Genomic DNA, 15,000 nt, shown 5'->3' on the forward strand with positions numbered 1-15,000 from the left:
GCACCTGTCACCCTGGTTACCACCTGGACGCTGACAGACACACCTGCACAGGTACTGGACACATTGAGTATGCTGTGTGTGTAGAGAGACAGACAGAGAGACAGACAGAGAGAGAGAGAGGGGGGGGAGTCAGGGACAAACATGGGAACATTTTAAAAATATATATTATTATATAAAGAGGATTGGAAAGAAGAAGTGAAATAAAGAAATCAGCTGAGAAAATTATAGGTTGTTACAATAAGGAGAAGAAGTAGAAGACATTAAGGGGAAATGGAAACAAACATGAAGAAAAGAAGAAGAAGAAGACGATGATGATGACGATTATAATAATGATAATGATGATGATAATAATAACGCTACTTCTGCCTGCTGGTGATGATGTTGCTGTCACCGTGTGTCTGTACCGCAGTGAGCTGCACTGAAGACCTCTCAGGGTCGTTGAGTGGCGTGGTGTCCAGTCCGTCTCGTCCATCAGGCCGTCTGTACGCTGAGAACTCCCGCTGCTCGTACACTCTGTCTGTGGAGGACAACCTGCAGCTGGTCTTACAGTTCACTGGGGAGTTTGACGTGGAGCAGGGGCCCGATGGACAGTGTGTGGATTCACTGACGGTGGGTTGCACTGGACGCCAGGAGTCTTTTTACAATATTTTATTAGAAGGAAGTACACAGTACAGCATTTATGGGTACACAAAAAGGAATGAAGGTCCTTCTATTTTTTTCTTTTTCTTTTCCCCCTATGTATCCACCCACCCACCCATCAACCAAACACCTATTGCCAATAGAAGAAAAAGAAAAAAAATATATATAATAATAACATATAATAATAAAATAATAATAATAAAAAAATAAAAATAATGATAATAATAAAAAAATAAAATAAAATAAACAAGCATCAGGCTATATCGAATCAGGAGTCTTTTCTGACCGAACCAGGAACATTTCTTGCCCCTCAGAGGGGACAGAAGAACGGATCTGAATCATAGAAATACAGGCCTACTGTGTGTCAGCAGTGCAGTGAAATGAGACACACAATGGTGTATAGCCCATATCACACTCCAACCACTCCAACCACTCCAATCACACATGCACATGAGGTTGAGAGATACTGTCGTTTTAATGTTGAGACGTAGTTCTGCACCTGTTATTTCACCTTGAGTGGAGGGCATTAGCCCTGTTCGGTTGTTAAGTCGTGACGTGTATCCGGGTCCAAAGTTGGCTGAGGCGCTGTCTTCGAAATGCCTCATTAATAATAATAATTCATTATATTTATATAGCGCTTTTTTCCGAGGCTCAAATACGCTGACAAATATGGGAGAAACGGCCGTGTCCCTTGTTGTATGAATAGATCCGAGTCTAAAAAACGATTGAACTGTCATTCTACCGCTGTAGTACACTGGTACTCTGGTGCGGGGAATTTCTGGTTTGGACCCGGAAATTGCTAAACGTCACGTTTGACGTCAGACTTAACAACCGAATAGTTGTTAGAACTGTATCAGGGTATAACTCACTCGTTACAGTTTCCTGACACACATCCTGTCCTGGTCTGAACTTTGTGTTCTCTTGTTTTGTAAGGTTGAGACTTCCTCTGGGGCTCTGGGGCCGTTCTGTGGCCTTGTCCTCCCTCCCTCCCCCATCCTCACTGGGTCCCACTACGCCCACATTCTCTTCACCTCCGATGGGGGAGGGTCCAACAAAGGGTTCACTCTCCATTACAGAACCACAGGTAGGGGTCAGGTAGGGGTCAGGTAGGGGTTCTGCCTCCTGGCTGAAAGGCTCTTAGGATGCATTTTATTATACTGTACATACCGTAGGAATTACAGCAGTGGAAGTCATATTGAAAGCAATATCTATTATTATTATTATTGTTATTGTTATTGTTATTGTTATTATTATTATTATTATTATTATTATTATTATTATGATAATGATGATGATTATTGTTATTATTATTATTGTTATTATAATTATAATTATTATTGTTATTATTATTGTTATTATTATTATTGTTATTAATATTATTATTATTATTATCATTATCATTATCATTATTATTATCCTTATTATTATTAACATTGTTACAAATTGCTGATTTTCACTGTAGCAAAGACCTGCCCAGGGATTGTGACCTCTAAGTCCACCCTGACTCCCCAGCAACCTGACTATCAGAATGGCGACAAAGTCACCGTGACCTGTGACCTAGGAACCGTTCTGAGCACAGTCAGTACAGTCTTGCAGTCTGGTCTATCTTCATCAAATGTGCATTACAAAAAAAAAGCATCTGGTCAATGCGTGGTTATTATTATGTTCTCTCTTTACAAAGTATGAAAAGAGCCTGAACAGAGAGTACGAGGCTACGTGCCAGAGGACAGGCGTGTGGAGTCCCGTGCACCGCTGTGAACGTGAGTCAAGGGCTGGATTCATTGAATAGCCAGCTACACACTCCCAGTTCATTTGGAATGCTCTTCATCTCTCATCCTTCCTTCCTTTCTCGTCACAGCTGTGAACTGTGGAGGTCCACTGACGGAGGAGGAGGGGGCCCTTCAACTGGCAGACCCAAATTCAAGCACTCTGTTCGGTGACCGAGTCCAGTTCAAGTGTGAATCCAAATACTACACACTGGAGGGAGAAGGTGAACAGGCACTACAGATCTACAGTATCTCGTTCATTTTACTCACTTACTTACTGGGGGCTTTGCAGTGCCAATGGCATGGAGAGAATGAAGGTGCTGCCCGCCCGCCCCCCATATCAGGAAGTACTGTGTTTAGATGATGATGGCGATTATGAAGTCGAAAGGCTGAACATTCAGGTTGCATACACACAGGGAACTGCACCAAAAAGCATTCCGGCGGTCAGCATGAAGAAGCCCCCCCCCCCCATCCTTACGACCACATACAGCACTCTATAGAACATATCTCACCTGCTATCCTATAGTTAAGCAATATCACACGAGAGGGAGGCCTGCGGCGTCGTACCTACGACCCAATCACAGCCGTGCTGACATTCTGTATAACAGCACGACCTCGGGTGTGATATTGCTTTTATACAACAGTTCTACAGCGCGATTTATTAGTTAACAGTAGTAAGCGAAAACAGATTATGATTTGTTAGTTTTTTCTAATCATAAAAAGAAACAAAAAATAGTTCTGCAACTGAACTTCAAATGGACTGTTGCCTAGTAACCTGAACACAAACATGTAGTCTAATTAACGGTCATTTAGTAGAACATCTGTGCGGCGGATTGATACATATAGTTAAAAGTCCCAGTGCTGTTATACTGTATATCAGCACTCATGGAATGCCTCTTGTCCAATCAAATTACTTGGTCGGAACTAACTGTTGTATAATATACTGTATCTCTTCCTCCTCTCACCTCTCTTCTCCTCCTCTCTCAGACACGTATACCTGTGATGACAGTGGCGTCTGGAAATCAGTTTCTGGGCAAGAGAAGCTGCCGAGATGCATTGAGGGTAACGCCACCACACAATTTAATTTCATTACAGTTTGTTTTTTTCACAATATTTGTATTATAATTTTTATATACCAACATCAAAGACAAAGAAAGAGAAACATACAATAACAAAGATCACAAACATAGACACACACAACCTGCATCAATTTTGGATTGAATAAAAAACAAAACAAAAACAAAACTTTCCTCTTCTTTGTATAAAGTATTCTATCCTACATGTTCTTCATGTATGGTTCCCATAGCTTGTCAAAGTCTTTCATTCTATTTCATTACAGTTGATGTTCTCCACTACCTGAACGGTGTTCCTCTCTCTCTATAATCTGTATTTTCTATCTCTTTTTAGTGTGTGGAAAGACCGAAAGTGAAATGTCCACTGTTGCCAGGATTCTGGGGGGCATCAGAGCAAAACTGGGAGAGTTACCGTGGCAACTGCTACTCAAAGAACCCCGAAGAGGAGGGGCGTCGCTGATCAGCGACCGGTGGGCCGTCACTGCGGCTCACGTAGTGGACGGGATCGAGCAGAGCACCCTTACGTTTTTCGGCGGACTGGTAGATGGGAAAAGCGCAACAGCAGAGTCTAACGCGGCTGTCGTGATGGTAGCGGACAAGATCGTCATTCACCCCGATTATGTGAAAGGCATATCTGATATCAAACGCACTAACTACGACAACGACATTGCTCTCATCCGAATGTCCTCCAGGGTGGAGCTAGGGCCAACCCTCATCCCCATCTGCCTGCCTGTGGCCGACGGGGGGTTAAAGGTCAACCAACTAGGCACTGTTTCAGGGTGGGGGGGGACTGATCGAAAACTCAAAACCCAAATGTTGTTTCATGTGCCTGTGCCAGGTTACCCCCTCGCCACGTGTCAGGACACACCTATGTCAGGGGAGAAGCAGCGCATGGTATTCACCCAGAACATGTTCTGCGCGGGAGCAGAGGGAAAGGACAGCTGCATGGGAGACAGCGGGGGTCCGTTCATGCTCCCCATGTTGGGTTCAGGCAACCAGAACACAGGGAACCAGAACACAGGGCCGTACCGTCTGAAGGGCATTGTGTCCTGGGGCTCCGATTGTAGGTTGAGACAGTTTAAGGGTTACTACACCAAGGTGGAGAACTACTTAGACTGGATCAAGGAGACGATGGAGAGAAAGGAGCAGGATGATGAGTAAAACATTTGAAAGACCGTCTCTGGTCTTTACTCTTTTTGAGTATAAATATGGCTTTCAGTCGAATTTAATCACTCTTTTTTATCAGTGTTTTCACGTGTGATACAAACAGTTCTGGTGTCGTTGCTCTTTTTTCACAATCTCATGCATTTCATGGCCTCACATTCTCTGTCCCTTCTCTTTATAGATTCTCTAGTGTATTGGTCCCAGTCACAGAAAGTCTCTCTATGTCCCCCCCCCCCCCCCGTAAGCCTTCAAGGGAACAGGGATTCATGATTGGGAGAATCTTTAGCCTTGATCAGAAACAAGAAACTAGCCACCCTAGACACTCGTATAGATCTGAGAGGATAGAAGAGGTGTAAGCGAGATGGTAGGCACTGCACCGTCCTGCCCTTTGATAAACTAAGTGGAATTTAGCCAGACTGTTCGGGACAAAGCCCAAGACCCTCCCCCCCCCCACCACCATGAAGGTCTCCAGGAGGAACAGTAAAAGTGGGACAGATAATCTAGAGAATCTAAAAGGATTTGTTGACTTTAATGGAAATGCTACCTGTCTAGCGATCTGTAAGGAGAATATCGCCAGTATCCTATAAACGGAAATGCTACTATTCAATGAAACGTGCAAACATTTTTAACAATGCGTGAAATGCCCCCCCGCCCCATGAAGATGACAAGACTGATGTCGGTCTCAAAGTGGATATTATCTTTCTATACCTTATGTGCAGATGAAATACTTCCTGTGATGAATATATACTTTTTCATTAAAACTTTTAATTTGCAAATCATCCAGAATGTGTGTGTGTTTAATATTCTACCTGTTCAGAGAAACTGAGAAGAAGTGTTCTGTAACACACACACACACACACACACACACACACACACACACACACACACACACACACACACACACACACACACACACACACACACATAGTCCACTGCTGGCTGCATTTGATTTGCCTTTGTGTTGACTTGGTCAGAGTCAGTTTTTACTACTCCAGTTGAAGTAAGTTAGAAGTATAATATTGATGTGAACTGCCTAACCAAATGGATAAACAAAGAGTTGTATTGATTTGTTCTATTTCACCCCCTGTTTTCCACCCTTATTCTTTTTGAAAAGTATTCCTAAACTGTCTTCTGTGTGTAAAAACAGTAGTAAGTTTCCCCTAAATCATTACATTATATATGTGAGTAAACAAAACCTAATTTGTGAAATAGCTTCAACTGAAATAGATTCGAAAGCTCTATCAAGACTTGACTCGGGTGACTTGGGTTATCTCCCTCCGTCCTGAAGCACTGCGCCGACCAGCTGGCCCCGGTGTTTACCCACCCTACCTACGCCAGGATCCTGTTTGTGGACTTCAGCTCGGCCCTCAATACGATCCTCCCACACATCCTGGAGCACCAGCTATCCCTGCTGCAGGTGCCGGACTCCACCTGCAGGTGGATTACGGACTTCCTGACTGACAGGTCTCAGCGGGTGAAGCTGGGGAAGAGCATTTCCAGCTCCAGGTCCACCAGCACGGGCTCCCCGCAGGGCTGCGTCCTGTCTCCAGCACTGTTCTCCCTGTAGACCAACAACTGTGTCTCCCGCCACCCCTCGGTCAAGCTCCTGAAGTTCGCAGGCGACGACACCACCCTGGTGGGCCTCATCTCCAGGCGGGACGAATCTGCCTACAGGGGTGAGATCGAGGGGCTGCGGAGCTGGTGCAGTTTTAACAACCTAGAGCTCAATGGTCTTAAAACAGTGGAGATGGTGGTGGATTTCCGCAGGAAAGCAGCCTTGCCCCCCTCCCATCACTCTGGGAGGTACCCCGGTGGCCTCCGTGGAGTCATGCCGCTTTCTAGGCATGACCATCTCTCGGGACCTAAAGTGGGAGCGGAACACCGAGGCCCTCACTAAGAAGGCCCAGAAGAGGATGTTCTTCCTCCGGCAGCTGAGGAAATTCAGGCTGCCGAGGTCCATGATGGTCCAGTTCTACACGGCCATCTTAGAGTCCATCCTCACCCACTCCATCATCACCTGGTTCCCTGCTCACATGTTGTCATTAACATTTTTATAAAATCTGAATTTAAATGATTTACTCAATGTTTTTTTTTTTTTAAACAATAATGATTTGTTCTCCTGTGTAGTACTTTCAGTATACTTTTTACTTTACAGACAAATAAATCTCACAATTTCCTCCCTGAAGAGATCCCTGTCATATCATACACAGCTGTGACATCATCTTCTAAACAAACAGACCCAATGTGGAGTTTGTCCCGATGTGTAAACAAAACAAGCGTAGCAAACAGACCGCTGTAGTGGCTTTATATCATGGTATACGGAGAAATGTAAGTCTCTCTACAGTTTGGCAAAGTGGAAGTGTGAGTTGACTTGACTGACTTGACTGAGTGTCCTAAACCTGTAATTATCCACAACACCGCTCTGAAGGAGAGTTGTACTCATACATTTCGCTTTATTGTTGACTTCTCATTCTTTCTCAATACCATCCCCTCCTGTCTCACTCCCTTTCTTACATTTCAGCCAAGTCAAACATTTGATTTCTGACTTTTAGACTCTCTCAGTCTAACTCTACACACCATTCCTCCCTATTAAGACCCACAGACTGTGTGAAACTCATGCTGATCATCTAAACGTGAGACCCTTGAGCTTTCTCTGCTATACTATTAGCACACTATATAGGCTAGCCACTCCTGGCCAGTAAGCAACACCGCTAACATGACCTGGACCCCTTCCATCCTCTGGTGGGTGAGTTTTGTTTGGCAACGCTATATCCTTGACCTCTTGGATATAGCTTGGTGAACTAAAACAACAATTTGTGTCACGACTGTGTCAGTTGTTGTTATTAGGTGACAACTAAAGCTGCTAAAACAGTGTGTTATGTTTGGTACCATAGCAGCCCTTCTAGTTTTTTTTTCGTTCTTTGTATTGATCATGTCAACAGTGGTTGTTTTAGTTGATTGAGTGACGCATTTCCCCGTGTGTGTACCATAGGTCTACCACTGCTCAATGCTGTAATTATGTTTAACCATATGTAATATATATATATATATATCATAGAACATATTATTAGCGTTATCAGTGGGTTTTTCCCCTGTCTCTCTAATCATTGCTACACAGCGCATGAATACGAGGCTCTAGTATGTTAAGATGTCTATATTTTTGATAAGTCACATACCCATACGATACAACACACCACATATACTCCCCTTACATATCTCCTGTCTCACTCACCCCCCCCCCCCCACCCGCTCTCCCCCACCCCCCCTAGGCTGTTGTGTTTGTCTGTGTGTGAGTGTAGCCGTTTGCCCCGGTCCAAGCCAGCGATGCACGGTGAGGTCCAGTCCCCCCAGTACCCTGAGCCCTACCCCGCCTCCGTGCTACAGCAGTGGGATCTCAGTGTGCCTGAGGGCTACCAGGTCCAGCTCAGCTTCACTCACCTAGACATCGAAGCCTCTGTCCACTGCTACTACGACTCCCTCACGGTCAGTGGGCTTTCAAAGGACCAGGCAGAGGCCACAGATTTACAGTATAGCATTCTGGCCAACCTGGTCTGAGATTGTGAAATGTAATGGCTGCCGTGTTTGCATTAAAAGTTCTGAAGACAATGACATTTATTTTAATTTTTTATGATTAATCGTTTTTATTATTTTCAATAAACAAACAATGAACAGACATCCATCACAAGTAACAGTTGACATTGGACAATAAATTAAAAATACAGCAAATAGACACAACAAAACATAATGGTGATGTACAGAAATGTAAAACTACAGCGTTGTCTGACAGTTATACTTATAGCAGTTTACTTTTTTTCTTTCCACGTTTTACATATTGGAATATTGCTATTTACATGAGCTGGAATTGCCATTATTTCTCAATATGAGTGATACTAACCCCATTTCAAGCGATATTCCTCCACCTTATCAAGCAGCCTATGATAGTTGTTCTAGGGCTGCCAGGTGCCCAAGAGAAATGTGCTGGTGCTGATGAGGCCTTCCACTCTTTAACTAATAGTTTTCGTCCTAGCATTAAGACAATGACATTGTACTGGGAATGCAGTAACGTGGATGTATTTAGCATTTAGGCTACAAAAATGATTGAGGCTTCACAATTACTTAAATTAACAACTACTACAGTATAATTGTCAGACCTAATCTCTATCTTGATTAGGCAAATCAGGCCTGTGTGCCATTTTGTTGCTTATACTATTCAAGGATTTCAAGAACCTTATACCAACTGTTCTACATACATACAGCATGTTCTGATTCTGGCTCTGACAACAGGTTCTATATGACCAGAAGATCCTGGGGAAGTTCTGTGGCCCGGAGAATTCTGCCAACGGACATCACCCAGGCAACCAACCCATCTTGTCTCCGGGCAACAGGCTCAGCCTTATCTTTCAGACGGACGACTCGAACCCTGAACACCACCGGCACATTGGCTTCTCCGCCCACTATCAGGCCATAGGTAGCAGCACGGTTTCCATGGGTTACTGACTGTCAGCCATAAACATTTGCAGGGTTGATGAATGGATGTAAAAAAGTATTTGACACAACAGCAATTTTGGACGAATGTACAAAGTATTTGACACAATTTTTAGAGTGTGAGTGTGTGTGTGTGTGTGTGTGTGTGTGTGTGTGTGTGTGTGTGTGTGTGTGTGTGCTAATAGCCAGGCAGTTGTGGCAACACTACAGTACCTCCAGGAGGTGGTGTACAAGGGTTGTAAATGTATAAATGTCACCCCCCCCCCCACACACACACACCTCTTTTCTACTTTCTCGTTCTTGTGTCTTCCTCTCTCTCTCTTCCCTCTGTGAGTTTAGAATGATAAGGTTCTATCTCCGTTTAGAATGATAAGGTTCTATCTCCGTTTAGGGTAGTTCAGAGATATTGAGCGTCAACGTTTTTTTTTTTTTTCATTATGTTTTGTGAGATGGAACCTTTGTATTTTATGAATTACTAACTCAAAAATGTCAACATTTTAAAAATAACACCACACAGGCATTAATAAGCACCTAATGGATCAGATTATGTAAAAAACTCAATTTTGACCAAAAATGGAGATAGAACCTTATAATTCTAACGTCACGCCTCCCCCTCTCTCTCCTCCTTCTCCTCCTCCTGTGCTCCTCCTCCTCCCAGATGTAGATGAGTGCTCTGCTGTGGTGGAGCCTGAGGCTGATTCTGGTCCCCTCTGCTCCCAGCTCTGTCATAACACCCTGGGCTCCTACCTCTGCTCATGTCGCCACGGCTACGAGCTCCGCCCAGACCAGCGCACCTGTGTGTGTGAGTAAAATAGTGAGAGAAACACACTAACCGAGTGTTTAAGCAACTTATTATACATAGCTTTGAATGTGGATACAGTTTGTGGACGACTTTTTTGCTCCACATTAACCTAACCCCCCCCCCCCCCCCTCCTCCCCCAGTATCCTGTGGTGGGGGTATCTTTGACGAGCCAGAGGGGACCCTGTCCAGTCCGGGGTTCCCTGGCCACTCGCCCAACGGCCTGTCCTGTCAGTACGTCATCTCTGTGGAGCTCGGGTTCACCGTCACCCTCAACTTCACTGACAGCTTCCACATAGAGAGCATAGACACCCCGCAAGGCCCCAGCTGTCTCTACCATTGGCTACAGGTAATGCTGTGCAATATGTGTGTGCGTGTGTGTGTGTGTGTGTGTGTGTGTGTGTGTGTGTGTGCGTGTGTGTGTGTGTGTGTGTGTGCGTGCGTGTGTGTGTGTGTGTGCGTGTGTGTGTGTGTGCGTTTGTGTGTGCGTGTGTGTGTGAAACATATTCCTACCTTGGATACAAGTTGCGACACTCTGGTAACCTGCGAGTCACAAGCCTTTTTGGATTACGCACCCCAGTATCCATCAAGTGGGGTCTGTGGCACATACTGTATCACTAATGGTTGCCATGCCGACGAAGGTTTGACAAGCGTCACCATCAACAGTTAAGATTCACTAAGTAATCCCATGTGATGGTAAGCTGGTTCAGTGAGAATGATGACAAGATATTTTCTAATGTGCCAAATACACCTGACATTGTTGTTGTTGATGATGAAGGCCAAGGAGAGGTGACCATATTAGAAGTAAGATCTTTTTTTTTTTTCTGAGTGGGGCAGTCCCACTCATATTTTCATTTTTATGTGATTGTGTGTGTGTGTGTGGGGGGGGGGGGGGTGTATGTGGATGTGTTCAAGCCAAGGACATACAGAACATCATCTATACAATTAAGTGTGTATTTCTTCCTGTGCTCTGCCCCCACGAGGTATCCGTCCCAGGCAGAGAGCCTGTGAAGCTGTGTGGGGGGGAGAGTCCAGCCCTGATGCCCACCAGCTCCAACACCGTCCAGCTGGACTACCACTCTGACTGGGCTGGCCTGAGCCGGGGCTGGAGCCTGCACTACACCACCCAGAGTATGGGAGGGAGGGTAGAGTAAAGGGATGGAAGAAGAGTATGTTAACTCACACACAGCTAGCATTGACAAGAAGTGATTTGACAGTCGTGTTTGTGTTGTTGTTGTTTTAAGGGGTGGAGTGTGCATCTCCTAGCTCTCTGGCCAACGGTAGGGTCACCCCCAACTTCCCCCAGTATTTCTACAGAGACTACATCCAAGCACGCTGTAACCAAGGTTACAAGCTCATGATGGTGAGTGATAATAATACCTTGTGAGGTTAGAATTATATAATTATCTCAATTTTTGTCAAAATTTAGTTTTTTACATAATCTGATCCATTAGGTGTTTATTAATGCCTGTGTGGTGTTATTTTTAAAATGTAGACATTTTTGAGTTAGTAATTAATAAAATACAAAGGTTCCATCTCACAAAACATAATGGAATGTAAAAACTTTGACGCTCAATATCTCTGAACTGCCCTAAACGGAGATAGAACCTTATCATTCTAAGCTCACGACGTTACCCTAGCCTCTCATTTTCTTAATGTTCTTATTACCAGTCTTCTCCACCCCCTCTCTCTCTCTCTCTCTCTCTCTCTCTCTCTCTCTCTCTCTCTCTCTCCCTCTCTCTCTCTCTCTCCCTATCTCTCTCTCTCTCTCTCTCTCTCTCACTCTCTCTCCCTCTCTCTCCCCCCCCCCTCTCTCTCTCTCTCTCTCTCTCTCTCTCTCTCCCTCTCTCTCTCTCTCTCTCTCTCCCCCTCTCTCCCTCTCTCTCTCTCTCTCTCTCTCTCTCTCTCTCTCTCTCTCTCTCTCTCTCTCTCTCAGGATGGTAGAGAGATCCAGAGTTACTCCTCTATGTGTCAGAGCAGTGGACAGTGGCACCTTTCTCTCCCAGAGTGCCACAGTGAGTCAGTGTCCAGTACCAGGCTCAGTCGTCCAATCCAAACTGATTCTAAAGTCAAATAGAATGATTTTTGTTTAAGAATTCCATTAACATTTTTTAGTTTGTAATCTTGGTCATTTAGAATAGATTCCACGTCAGGTCTTTTCTTACCCCTCCACCATGACAGAGTTTTGGTTTCCCCCTGTCTCTCTTCTTCTCTGCAGTAATTGACTGTGGTGAGCCTCAACCACTACTGAACGGAGGGGTGACATTCCTATCTGGTTCTAACAATCAGTATGACTCGGCCATTCAGTACCACTGTGATGAACGATTCTACTCTCTCCTTGGGGGGGGAAATGGTGAGATCTTAATCGACCCTATAGCATACACACTATGCATGCGAACACATTCACTGTCAAACACCATACACACTAAGTAAGGTAAAAGTGTGTTTTCTTGATTCCGTTCCATTTTCAGTGACCAACCACCACTCGTCTATTGCTCTCTGTCTGTCTGTCTGTCTCTCTCTCTATTTGTCTGTCTGTCTTATTCAGTGAGCTACACGTGTGCAGCGGACAGAAAGTGGAGAAACAACTATGACATCCCTGACGCTCCTACATGTATCCCAGGTAAGTGAAAAGCCTTTCATAAATACTATTCTAAGCATATGGAAAAGCCTGCATCATTAACTGGTGCATTTACATTATTCCACACAGATTGTTTGTCTACTTTCAACCTCCTGTAATAGAATGATATACTGTATATGTTTTACCATGTTCAAGCCAAGCAAATGCCATTTTGTGTGTGCCCTGGTCCTTAAATGACTACACAAGTGAGCCTGTCACTACACTATTTTAGATGTTCTAGTGGTAAGCGCACATTTTCTTACAGAGCAATAGCTTTATGGAATAGGCGACCTGCCTCTCTCAGAGGCCTACCTACCTGCCTCTCTCAGAGGCCTACCTACCTGCCTCTCTCAGAGGCCTACCTACCTGCCTCTCTCAGAGGCCTCTCTACCTGCCTCTCTCAGAGGCCTACCTACCTGCCTCTCTCAGAGGCCTACCTACCTGCCTCTCTCAGAGGCCTACCTACCTGCCTCTCTCAGAGGCCTACCTACCTGCCTCTCTCAGAGGCCTACCTAGGAGAGACTTCAAGAAACACATCAAAACTCACTTTGATGGTCATGGGGACTAATTTATGCAAAACCAAGTGAATGTATTGCTTTTCTGCTATTGTTATGTATTGTGTATTAATGTGTTTTACTAATGCCATGTTTCAGAAGGTCTATTGACATGTACTGAAAGTGTATGAAGTAATGAAATACTGATTTTTGTAATGTTTTAATGTAAGGACTCTTGGAAGATTAGCCATTGGCTAAAAGAGGTCCTAATAAAAACTCAAACTCAAACTATGCCCTCTGTCCCCTGCCCAGTCTGTGGCCAACCCACGGAGCTCATCTCAGGTTACCAGAGGATCCTGGGTGGTAACAAGGCCCCAGAGAACACCATCCCCTGGCAGGTGATGCTGGTTGTGAATGGAGATAGAGCAGGGGGTATGGTGATAGCAGACCGCTGGGTCATGACTGCAGCTCACAACCTGGTGCATCAGGGCATCCTTGTGCAGAAGAGTGTTGTTAAGGTAAGTAGACTCTCTGACATACTCGTGGATGCTAGTGCTTCTTCTCATCGGAGATAAACACAAGGGAATTCCATCAATCTTTTTGCTTTGCTTCTCAGGTTCTAATGGGAAGCAATGATGCCGTGAAACTAACAAGTCCTCTTAACTCTCCGAGTGAAATTACCTCTCTCCACCCCCACCCTCTGTACAACAACCCAGATAGAATCAACTACAATCATGACATTGCATTAATCAGACTTCAACACTCAGTCACATTCCATGCTGCTATAATGCCAGTATGTCTGCCAGCAACAAGGACTGCTACGATGAGCATCGGTGTGACGGGGTAAGTGGACATCTGTTGTTGCTTTTGGTGTCGGGAAAAAATAAATGGACGGAAGCTATACATGACAGCACTAAAATACAGTTAAAATATAACATAAATAATCTGTATGCCCATATATATCAAAGATAGGCGGCTCTCTTATTATTGATTAGCCTACTGAGTGCATAGTACTGTATGCATTATCCTTTTCCATTTCTTTTTTTTCGTAATCAATTATTTATTACAAAACAGTACACATGAACAAAAAATATATAACACCAAACAAAATAAGTGTCTGCCCCCCCCCCCCCGCATAGTTCTTCATTACACTATATTTGGTATATCCTAAAATCATAATAATACAACAATTACAGGTTACACTCACATACAACACAGCCTACAAACACAGTCACTCCATCAACTCTTTTATCTTTTGTATTGCAGAGGTCCATGTTTGAATTGTCCTTTCTTTAGCTCCATGTATTCTGGCTATAGATTGTTCCATGTAGAGTATGTATCTATTTCCATTTCTAAAAGCCTCTCCTCTCTCTTGTCAGGTTGGTGTCAGGCTTTGGCGTCGATGGTGACACAATAACCAACGAACTCAGATATGTCCGTCTTCCAGTGGTGGGCCAGGGGACGTGTGCAACTTCTATCACTGACGAGAGAAAGAAGACGAGTGGAATTCCAAGTTTAACAGAGAACATGTTCTGTGCCGGGAAGCCCGAGGGTGGCAAGGACTCCTGCCAGGGGGACAGCGGGGGGCCGTACGTGCTGTGGGATGGTCAGCGATTCTGGGCAGCGGGGATCGTCAGCTGGGGGGTGGGATGTGGGAAACCTCACAGATATGGGGTCTACACCCGAGTCGCCAACTACTTAGACTGGATCAACAAGACCATGAAGGAGAATAAATAAGTAAAATAAATAATAATAAAAAGAGAAAATAATTGTTCTTTCAATAACTACAACAACAACAACAACAACAACAACAACAACAATTGATTTAACAAAATGAGGCAACTGTGTGTAGTCGACTGTTATGGTTCTCACAAATAAAGACCAACTGTTTCAATTTGTTGAAATTGTTTCACTCAATGGTACAAACTATTCAACTGTGTGTGTGTGTGTGTGTGTGTGT

The 15,000-nt window shown here is 44.3% G+C and overlaps 1 protein-coding gene across 1 annotated transcript in view; it reads left to right on the forward strand.

Moving 5' to 3' along the window:
- The window catches only part of c1s.2 (complement component 1, s subcomponent .2), a gene marked incomplete at its 5' end in the record, with an annotated part of 17,627 nt that extends 2,695 nt beyond the window's left edge, over positions 1-14,932 (forward strand). Inside the window, 21 exons of the mRNA XM_080540535.1 lie at positions 1-51; positions 410-609; positions 1,573-1,723; positions 2,102-2,217; positions 2,330-2,399; positions 2,498-2,629; positions 3,393-3,467; positions 3,813-4,576; positions 6,210-6,278; positions 7,919-8,125; positions 8,927-9,110; positions 9,786-9,929; positions 10,070-10,275; positions 10,910-11,057; positions 11,171-11,289; positions 11,863-11,941; positions 12,145-12,279; positions 12,475-12,549; positions 13,353-13,558; positions 13,657-13,883; positions 14,420-14,932. The exon at positions 1-51 is cut by the window's left edge and continues 75 nt beyond it. Of these exons, the coding sequence (XP_080396661.1) occupies positions 1-51; positions 410-609; positions 1,573-1,723; positions 2,102-2,217; positions 2,330-2,399; positions 2,498-2,629; positions 3,393-3,467; positions 3,813-4,576; positions 6,210-6,278; positions 7,919-8,125; positions 8,927-9,110; positions 9,786-9,929; positions 10,070-10,275; positions 10,910-11,057; positions 11,171-11,289; positions 11,863-11,941; positions 12,145-12,279; positions 12,475-12,549; positions 13,353-13,558; positions 13,657-13,883; positions 14,420-14,777 (3,716 nt within the window). The 3' untranslated portion in view covers positions 14,778-14,932. The remainder of the gene's footprint in view (positions 52-409; positions 610-1,572; positions 1,724-2,101; positions 2,218-2,329; positions 2,400-2,497; positions 2,630-3,392; positions 3,468-3,812; positions 4,577-6,209; positions 6,279-7,918; positions 8,126-8,926; positions 9,111-9,785; positions 9,930-10,069; positions 10,276-10,909; positions 11,058-11,170; positions 11,290-11,862; positions 11,942-12,144; positions 12,280-12,474; positions 12,550-13,352; positions 13,559-13,656; positions 13,884-14,419) is intronic.
- Between the last annotated feature and the right edge of the window lie 68 nt (positions 14,933-15,000).

This window comes from Nansenia antarctica (assembly GCF_963989245.1).
Source record: "Nansenia antarctica genome assembly, chromosome: 10".
Lineage (NCBI taxonomy): Eukaryota > Metazoa > Chordata > Actinopteri > Argentiniformes > Microstomatidae > Nansenia > Nansenia antarctica.